This window comes from Otolemur garnettii, unplaced genomic scaffold (genome assembly GCF_000181295.1).
Source record: "Otolemur garnettii isolate 467f Iridium unplaced genomic scaffold, OtoGar3 scaffold00049, whole genome shotgun sequence".
Taxonomy (NCBI): domain Eukaryota; kingdom Metazoa; phylum Chordata; class Mammalia; order Primates; family Galagidae; genus Otolemur; species Otolemur garnettii.
Window position 1 is genome coordinate 2,666,051 of NW_003852444.1, and position 10,539 is coordinate 2,676,589.

Below are 10,539 nucleotides of genomic sequence, written 5' to 3' on the forward strand. Positions count from 1 at the left end.
TCATTAGATAAGGTCTCTGCTGTTATTGTGTCCCACACCCGCAATTACTTTTTTTGGTATCTGCATAAAAGAAATGAAATCATCACCTCGTGAAGCTATCTGCACTTCCACGTCCACTGCAGCATTATTTACAATAGCACGGGTATGCAAACAACCTAAGTGTATCTAAGTGTCTATTGACTGACAAATGGATACAAATCTATGGCGTATATACACAATGGAATATTATTCAGTCCCAACAAATTGCATGACAGTCTAACAAAGAATGAGCCCTGGCCATTTGCCACAACTTGGATAAGCCTGGAAAACACGATGAAAAAAATGAAAAAGCCAGAAATAGAAAGAAAAAAGTGAATGATTTTACATATATTAACTCTTTGGATTAGGGAAATTCATGCAGACAGAAGGTAAATTCGAGGTTCCTATGGGCTGGGAAGGAAGGAAATGAGGCATTATTGCAGAATAGCCATGGAGTTTCTCTCTGAGAGGATGAAAAACATTTTGGAATAGTTAGTGGTGATGGTCCCACAACATTGTGAATTCAGAGGAACGTTAATGCTTCTGAATTGTACGTTACAAATTTGTTAAAGTGACAAATTATACATTATATGTATTTTAACCACAATTTTTAAAGAGTTGAAAAAAAAAGACAGTTTTCAAAATGGCAAAAATAATTATTGACTGCTTAAATCTCCATGATAAAACCTAAACATAACCAAAGAAATCCAAATAATTTAAACACACAGTCATTCCTTAGTACCCTCAAGGGACGAGTTCAAGGACCCCCGAGATACCCAAATCCAAGGTTGTTCACAACCTTATCTGTCAGCCTTCCATAGCTTTGGGTTCCAAACCTGCAGATACACACAGTTGTCTCAATTGATAATTTACTTCTAAGTGCTCTTTGTCAGAATATATCTTGCAAGGGGGTTTCTGATATCGCCATAAGTTTTTTTCAGAATGTAAGACAATGTCTACTAGCTCCATATCTTTATTCACACTTAGGACAATAACTCCTTTGAAAACTTTCAGGTCTGGTTTAAAGGCATAATTCATTATTTCCATTTTCAATACTCAGCTTCTAAGAAAAGTTGAAAACCTACTTACTTACATGGTTAGTGATAATTCATGTTTCCTCGTCTGTGAATTACCTATTTAACTTACGGATTGTCATTTTTATTGGATTGAGTTCCTATCATTAAGTAATGAGAAGTCTTATTCGTTCTAGATAACTGACTCTATTAGAAAAGCACTGCTATACTACAGATATAAAACCAAACAAAACAAATCCTAACATTTCTGCAGCTTAACTGTTCTTACTTCCCATGACCAAGAAGCCCAGCATGGAATGAGCAACTTTCTTTGATGGTTGTCCACCAAATTCATACAAATCAGGGAGCCAGGCTGCTTCCATATCACCCTTAGGCAATCTGTCCTGTGCAGCTTTCAAGTTCATCAAAGCACAGCAGAAGAGAGAAGGGTGTCTGTGCAGAAGGTAGTTGACACAGCAAGCTTGGGACTGCTGTACTTAGAGAGTCCTGCTTATAAGATTGGACTTTGGCTGGTACCTGGTAAGTTGGCTGGTGAACAGTGTTCCGCACTGACAGAAAGATTTTCCTAACTGAGAGGAGTGGCTCGTTGTGCCTAGACTGGTGTTGAAAATAATATTATGCTGAACACAGGTTTTCTTCTAGGATCGGAATTTTTGGTACTTGCTGGGTAGTGAGTGCCTACATGACCATCCTTAATAGATCTTCTTGTGTACTGAATCTCTAATGGGTTCCCTTGGCTTAAATATTGTACACGTGAAAATACACTTTTGCAGCTGCAGGAAGAGTGAGCTCTGAGCGACCCCTCCTGGAAGAAAGAGCGTAAGGACAACTGCGTGTGGATTCCTCCAGATTCCACCTGTGTGTTTTCCTCATGTGATGTGCTGCTGATTACTTACTATAATGCTTTAATAAACCTTAGCCAGGATCCATATCCTGGATCTCGTGGTATTTTGCAGATAATTTCCAAATGTGAGTATATGCTTGGGGATTCTCATTACTATGCCACCGGGTATATTTAAGGGCCAGGCTTCGAATTCATTTACATAGCTTTTGCCCACATTCCATCATCCAGGACCTCCATATATGTTTCCAAGCCTCTAGTTGCAGGAAAGACCAGGAACCGTAGAGGAATGTTGGGTGTTGGAGAGCAGGAACTGTCTGCGTCACGCTGACTCCTCCTCATGCGCATGCACCGTGCACGCTTTCTTCCAGGCTGTGGCTCGTCTTTTCGTGTTGTGTTTTGATGCACAACAGTTTAATTTAAGGACTGAAATAAGTATTCTTTATGACTTGTGTTCTTTTGTGTCACCACTTGAAAAATAATTGCCTCAAGTGCTAAAAATATTTTCCCTGATATTTTTCTAGTAAAAATGAAGTCTTACCTTTCCCAGTTAAGAATAAATTTACCTGAATTATGTTTCCATGGAAGGGATGAGCTAGAGACCTGGGAATAAGAAGGAGGAAGATATGCTCAGGGCTGAAGAATCAACCTGTGAAAAAAATAGCAGAGCACATGTGAGGAAGTGGCAGTAACACAGGGGAATGTGGCTGGAATGGGCAGAGCCAGCAACCTGCTGCAGGCTGGTGGAGAGGCAGCTGACAGGTGCCAGCTACAACAGGAACCCTTAGGAGAAAGGCAGCCAGGAGCAGAGACCATGAATGAAGAATTATGTCGAGAGTTAGGGTAGAGGGCAGAGAAAAGGCAAGTAAGAAAGTCACTGGAGCCCAAAGAGGAGAGAATAGGGTGGCTTTGAGATTACCAGGGGAATAACCATGAAGCTCAACCAAAGATGCACTTTTCTTTCTGTAAGCAGAAAGAACAGCAGGAGACCCAGAGAACTCAGGCAGTTGGGAGGACCTCCTGTCAGGCTGAGCCTGGTGCAGAGATGGACCTCCACCCTAAGGATCATGTTAACCATTCCCCTGAGGCCCCCAGCCTGGCAAAGGCTCTGCAATCCTTTTGGAGGGCAGGACTTCCATGGGTGGGTTAGACACAAGTGACCTAAAACTTCCTAATTGCCCTTTCTGTGCAGAGAGGAGGCGGCCGTGCAGCACTGTGGATCACTGCTGGCACAGAAGTACACAGATGTCTGGGAGTGGGTGGCAGACGCTAGAGAGAGGTTGAAATTCTCTATGCTTGGTCTGGAGACACTGTAGCCATCGGGGACTTCCCCTTTATCAGTGATAGTAGCACCAACTGAGTAATGGATCAGCTTCAGCCCATGTCCCAGGTCCTGTCGGTACCAGTACATATAGTCATGCTTATTAGTCTGATGACATTCCAGTGTCACTTGCTTTCCTGTCTCTGCAACCTTGTATCTTGGGTTCTGGGTGATTCCAGCATCCGTGTGTCCTGTAATGGAGAGAAACAGATTGATGCTGCCATCCTAAGAGAAAGGCTTATGCAGAAGGTTTGGGAATTCCAGGGAAGGAAGGCCACCTGTGACCAGCTCTCACCTGCTGCCAGGAGACACAGGGCCACATAGAAGAGCCAGGGACCCATTTCAAGTCTAGGGCAGAATCTTGTGTCTTCCATCCCTGCATTGGGGAAATACAGCTTAGGCTCTTGGTGACTCAGTGATGTCACTGTCCCTGACACATGCTTGAGCTGCAGAGCTGACCTGCCACGCCCCTTCCCTTCCAGCTCTTGGGCTTGTGCGATTCTCTTGTCTCAGCCTCCCAAGTAGCTGGGACTGCAGGCGCCTGCCACAATGCCCAGCTATTTTTTGTTGTTGATGTTGTTGTTGTTATTGTTGCAGTTTGACTGGGGCCAGGTTCAAACCTACCCCAGCCAATTATATATGTAGTTTATTTGTTTTTTTAACAAATAAATTATAGATATTTATATATGTATGTATGTATATATATAATATATATATACACAGACACATTTGGCAGTTAAGAATTAAAAGACTTTATAGATTGGTTTTTAAAAAATCCTGTAAGTACATATGCTCTTTGCTGTATACTTCATTCCCACTAGGATACAGTTTCTTATTTGTATGCTGTTTTAATTTTGCTTAATACTTCTGTGGTCTAAGGTACATCCCTATGGCCTTTTATGACTTCTGTGCTCAAAATTCACCTCTGAGTACCTTTGCTAGTTTTTCTCTCTGCTTAAACTTTAGAAAGCATATGTCAGCTTACAGAGATACCCTGTGTTAAAAGAGCCCCATGACACCTAGACAGGTTTTTAAGTCTCAAGGTCAAGGTAAACACAATTTGAATATTTTTTATGCTGTGTCATAAATTCACCTGATAGTAGCCTCATGGCAGAGCTCAGGCCTCTGTACTTTGTCATGGGCATTGGGATGGTTTGAACCCACCACCTCCAGCATATGGGGCCGGCACCCTACTCCTTTGAGCTACAGGGGCCGCCCTCTCACATGTCTTTTTTTGTGTGTTCTACTGATTCTGTCTCTTGAAAACCCTGACTACTGTCTATGATTTCCCTCTTCATTTTAGATGAGGCCATTGGAACTGGATCACTTGAGTCTAAAACATACGTGAAAAAGGCTAATATAATCCATGCCTGCTGTTTATTCCAGAATTTCACAAAGCAAATAACTTGTGCTAGACTAGACATCTGTCAGAATTCACAAGGGCCTAAGAGTTCTTGAATCTATAGTTTGTATTAAACTCTGTTTTATTTACCTGTATAAAATTTCTGTAAGACGCATATTACTAGCCTCTGTTTGAGAAAAGTCAGCCAAACAGTCTTTAAGTCACCAACCCAAGGAGTCAGAATGTGAAGCACAGAGATCTCCTTGTCTCTGGTCTTGGAGCACTCTCCTTTGGGACATGTAGCTTCCTGGGTGAAAGATGTTATGCAAATGGACTGTGTCAGAGCCACTACTTCTGAAAGGGACATTAAGATCGACACTCAAATTTAGAAGATGTCTTCCTTGTTCAAAATGCACGGGGCAAAGTAACTTACGGCACAGGTCGAAAGGCGATGTGGCATACATCGAGTCCCAGGTGGATTTGCAATGACCTCTGAATGCATTCTTGTGAGTCACCCACTTAGTCACTGTAGGGCCACTGTGACTGTTGCCTATTTTCTGCAGTTCTTCTCTGGGAAAAAATAGCATCTTCATATTTTCTGGTTTCTAGCCGTGAGTTCTTCTTCATCTATAAAGTAGATAAGCTAATGTCTCCTTTTGCATCAAAACACTTAATATACACTGCTATTGTCTGAACACACATGTACCCCCCAAATTTACGTGTTAGAAACTTTTTTCCTAAGGCAGCATGTTGAGATATGACAGCAAGCTTCAGTCTTCTGAGGCTCCCCCAAGACCTTCCAGTGGTTTATAAGCCTAATTCCCTGTATTATCTCCTATTCTCCTTGAATGTCCTTTAGGGTTTCTGTTTCCATGGCTGCATCTTCTCTTGTACGGGAAGATGTCATGAGCCATTCTATATAAAACCAAGACAGGAAGAACATCTGTGGCTTGGAGTCTTATGACCTAGGAGGTGGCAGGCAATAGACCAGAGTAACCATATCCAATAATGTGCAACCTCCCACTGTCGCCCACTGGCCTTGAGATGGAAGACACAGTGAGTGATCTGCCATGTCTTGTTGACTAAGGCCTAGGGAACACTGTGGAATTTTAGGAGAAGCTTAATTTTGAAGGTTTGTGGGTTTGCATCCTGGCTCTGACACTTGTAAATATGAAGTATTGGGGAAGTCCGTGAGTTACAATTTCCTATCTATGAATCGATACACTGAGATCTTCATCTATAAAGTAGGTATACTAATGTCTATGCTTGTATAAACACACTTAATATATACTGATACTGTTTGAATGTATCTCCCAAAATTTATATGTTGGAAACTTGGTCCCCAAGGCAGCATGTTGAGAGGTGAGATTCTTGGGAGGTGATTGGGTTATGAAAACTCTACTCTTATAAGTAGATTAAGCTATCCATGGATTGATGGGTTAGTATCATGACATTGGGTCTGTTATAAAAGCCAGTTTGGTCATTTCCTATGAGCCACCTTACCATGTGATACCCTGCATTGGCTGGTACTCAGCAAGAAGGCCCTCGCTAATGTGGGCCCTTGACCTTGAACTTCCCAGTCTCCTAAACTGTAAGAAGTACACTTCTTTTCTTTATAAATTACTCAGTTTCAGGTATTTAGTTATTTTAACAGAAAATTGACTAAGACATTTGCCCACACTCTATCCCTGGGTAGGAGCTCCCGCCAATTTTACTAGAATTGGAAACAACTGGCAGAGATGGGAGGACAACCAACGGACCTGGGGCTTGCATGTTTAGGAGAGCTCTGGCTGAGCTCATAGGGCAGAGACAATGTTAGGAAAGAACTAGAAGCATCTCTGGGCCTCTGCAAAGCTGTATGACAGTCTCCACCTCCCTCTCCCCATGCGTCTTCAGCTGGGACTGGAAGGTTTGGGTACAGAAATCCAGTAGCTATGCAGGGCTGTGCCCACGCTGCTGGCACAGAGATACAGAGCTGAGTCCCCCACTTCTAAGGAGCTCAAGTTCATCTCAGAGTGGTAGTCAGTGAACTGCTGAGCAGAGAATCGGTGAGGGATGTTTCCTTGATCTCTCTGCATTTTTTCATAAAATGAAATGAGGAACTGAAGACCTTGATCTGGAACCTGTTGGTACCAGTACACAGTGTCATGGCCAGGGAAGGGATAGCATTTCAGAGTGGCTGCTTCCTGCTTTCCTTTGATGAGGTGTCTTGGGGACTGGATGACTCCAGCATCCACTAGAACTGTGGAGGAAGGAGACCAAAGTTGAAGACGTGGCACAGGAAAGTGTTTGATATCCCAGCAACTGTGACTTCAAAGGGTGTCCCACCTGTGCTCAGGACTCACCTGCTCCCAGGAGACAAAGGGTGACACAGCAGAGAAGTCGAGTCCCCCCAGCAGAATCAGACAGGGGAGGACCAGGCCTCTCCCCACTCAGGGTGCTGATCTCCTTGGGTAAGAAAGCAGGAGTCTCGTTTCTCCCTTTTCTCTCTTTGGAGGATTGCCTGTGATGTCACTGTTCTGATGTCACCAGCCCTGTAGGCTTCCTGTACCTCTTGCACCAGCTCCACTGGCCCAACCTTCCCCTGTTCGGTCCAGCCAGCCACTCTCATGTTAGCGCTGCTGTCTGTGCTGAGTGAGGTAGGGCAGGGTTGGGGGCAGATGGCCATGCCTGGGCTTCTCCAACTTTCCTCTGAGGCAGGTGCTCCTTCCTCTATACAAGGCTTGGGTTATCTAGCTGCCCTGCTGAAACCCACCATGTTCCCCATCAAATAAACATAGGTTCCTAGAGAGGCCTCTGCCCAAGGAGGGCTGCAGTTCTCAGCTCCCAGCTGAGATAAACACACAGGTCAGTCTGTGTGAGAAGACTGTGATTAACCCCTCCTGTGCCAGCACTGCCCCGAGGTCCTCAAGTAATATTTCTAATGCAGGGTGCAAGCCAAGACCATCTCCTTTAACCCTCCCTATTCCAGACTGCGCCAGCAGGGCCCGCTCGGTGGACCCACAGTGCCCTCAAGTGGCCGATTATGTAATCACGAGGATGTAGCGCCATTGACAGTGTCCCAGAGGCTGTGAGTTTAGGATTGAGGCGCCAGTGTCTGCCAGAACACAGCACGCCTGATTGTTAACTTGAGGTTTACCTGCCTGAGAGTCAACTTTTGTATACAGTAGAGAGGAGGCATGAAGCAGAGAAATGACAATTCTAAATCTCGTCAATTAGTGGTATAGGGGGGCGTCAGCCAGTCACTAAATGGCTTCTGCTACCCTGGGTATGGGATGTTACCTGGGCAAAGCCTCTCTAACCAAAGGCAGATCCTGGCAGGGGCTGACATTGGAGTTCTAGCAGCAAAAACAGCTTCTAAACTGGAGAAATAAACCCATTAGCCTCATGAAGAGGAAACTGCCTACTGATATATTTTCTCTCTTTTTTTAAGACCCTGGTCAACTCTTTGACTTTTTATTTTTGCTGAATTATCTTTTATATGATTGATGTGGAGGGATTCCTTATATCATGGTTCCAACTGTTTCTTAGGTATACCTATATTTTTTCTTAATATTAATAATGTAGTTTGATGAACTTTTTAAAGGTTTTGATAATGATTTACTGTTTTGAGTTTCGAACATTCTTTATCCTCTTTAAGAAATCTTCCAGTGGTTTTCAACCTTCCTAATGCCGCGACCCTTTAATACAGTTCCTCATGTTGTGGTGACCCCCACCCACTTTTCTAGAAGCTTTAGAGTTCTAGTTTTTCGATCTTCCAAGAGATTTTCATACCAATTCTTGTTTATGGAAAAGATCAGAAAAGTTTCTCTGTAAAGGGTCACATAGTAAACATTTTAGTTTTGTACATCATGCAGTCTTTGTCCTGACTACTCAACTCCCCTTGCAGTGCAGAAGCTGTGTTCCAATGAGCTTAACTTATGGACACTGAAATTTCAATATCATATAAATTGCATATGTTACAAAATGCAGTTCTTTTTATTTTTTTCAATCCATTGCTAGCTTCTGGGCCATGTAAAACAGACAGCAGCCAGATTCCTCCCTCTCTTAGTTGGTGGCATAAGATAAGGATCAAGATTCATGATTTTTCAGTAATGAAACAATGTTTTTCCAGCACTGTTTACTACAAAGACTCTCTCTCTCTGCTTTATGCTACTGTTAGCATTTGATCTGGGGATTATAAATGCAGCTTTGATTTACCACATATTTTCTGTAAAAATATTCTACTATTTAATTCTATGTTTTTCATCAATGTCGATTAATAAGTGAAGGAAGTTTCCTATTACTCTGAGTTTGTTAACAGTTGTTTTCAATAATGGATATTAAATTCTGCCAAATATTTTGATATCTATAGATATGATTATATAGTTTTCCATTTTCTAGTACAGATAGGATAAATTTCACATATTATTTTTTGAGTGGTAGATGGTTGTGAATTACTGAGATAAACCCTCTTGATCATGGTGTATTATCCTTTTCTAGTGTATTTCCAAATGGTGTATTTCCATTTTCTAGTACAGATAGGATAAATTTCACATATTATTTTTTGAGTGGTAGATGGTTGTGAATTACTGAGATAAACCCTCTTGATCATGGTGTATTATCCTTTTTAGGTACTGTTGGACTCATTACGACATAATTTTAAAAGTATCATTAAATCTGTATTCCTGAGGGATATTGGTCCGCAGTTCTCTTTTTCTTGTAGTATCTTTGTCTAATTTTGGTATCAGGGTAATCTTGGCTGATATGAGTAGGGAATCATTCTCTGTTTTTCAGATTTCCTCTTAAGCTTTAATGAGGTTCTACCAATTTTGATTATTATTTTTAGTCAGTTTAAACCATTTTCTTTTTTTTGAACATTCTCAAAGAAAAAATTATACACACATACACGCAAATAATGTATGTACATAACAAACTAAGCCATATGTATAATTCCTTCTTGAAGGAAGACTGTGTTAAAGTAGTGACATGTCCTGCAAACTTAGAGCAACAACTAAAATATCAAAATGCAGAGTTATAGTTAATGAGTCAGAAAAGAAAACAATTATAAAATATTCACTATACTCACTAAATCCACAAAGCCATCATAAAAGCAGAAAAAAAGAACAAAAGAGAGATGGGGCCAGTAGGAAAGAAATAGCAAAATGACAAAAACAAACAGAACCAGATAAAAAATGACATCAAATTTTAAAGTGCTAAATGTCTCAATTTAAAAGTATAGACTGTAATATTGACTACTATGGAATGATATTGGAAAATAGCTAATATGCCACCTATCAGAAACACACTATACAGACTCAATATGTAAAATAGAAGAGGCTGGGAAATGTGTGCCATGCTAACACTAATTAAAAGAAGCTAGAGTAGCTGCATTCACATTAAAGTGAATTTCAGAGCAGAGAGTATAAGGAAAGTCATATCAACATAGTGATCAAATATTACAAACCTGAAAGTGGATCTTCAAGATACCAAAGCAGAAACAGAACTGCAAGGACTTGAAGGAGAAATAGACAAAGCTGCAATTGTCATCAGAGATCTCAATACCCCTCTTTTAATAATTGGTTCAACAAGTTGGCAAAAACAAAAAATCAGTAAAGCTATAAGAGATAAGAACACCATCAACCAACTTAACTTAGCTTTACAGAATATTCCACCCAACAGGAGCAGAATATATTCTTTCTGAGCGCAGTTGACAGTGTCTCCGGGTGGACTACACCTGCTGGGCTTTAAGTATATAAGTATAATAAGTATCAATACAAGTTATTCAAGTCAAACCAAATGTGTTCTCTGGCCCCAGTGGAAGTAAATTAGAAATCAATAAGAGAAAGATCGTCAGTAAAGTCCCAAATGTTTCAAAATTAAATAACAATGTTCTAAGTCACTCATGAGGCAAAGAATAAATAAAAGGGAAGTTAGGCAATGCTTTAGTAGTATCTTCTCTCTCTCCTTCTTTTTAAATCAAATACTGGTGAGGATGCAGAGA

General features: G+C 41.3%; 1 gene segment (V, D, J or C); it reads right to left on the minus strand.

The window, feature by feature from the left end:
- Positions 1–3,064: 3,064 nt before the first annotated feature.
- LOC100945265 lies at positions 3,065–3,588 on the minus strand. The segment is given in 2 exon segments: positions 3,065–3,405; positions 3,510–3,588. Coding segments are annotated over 2 exon segments (420 nt in total).
- Between the last annotated feature and the right edge of the window lie 6,951 nt (positions 3,589–10,539).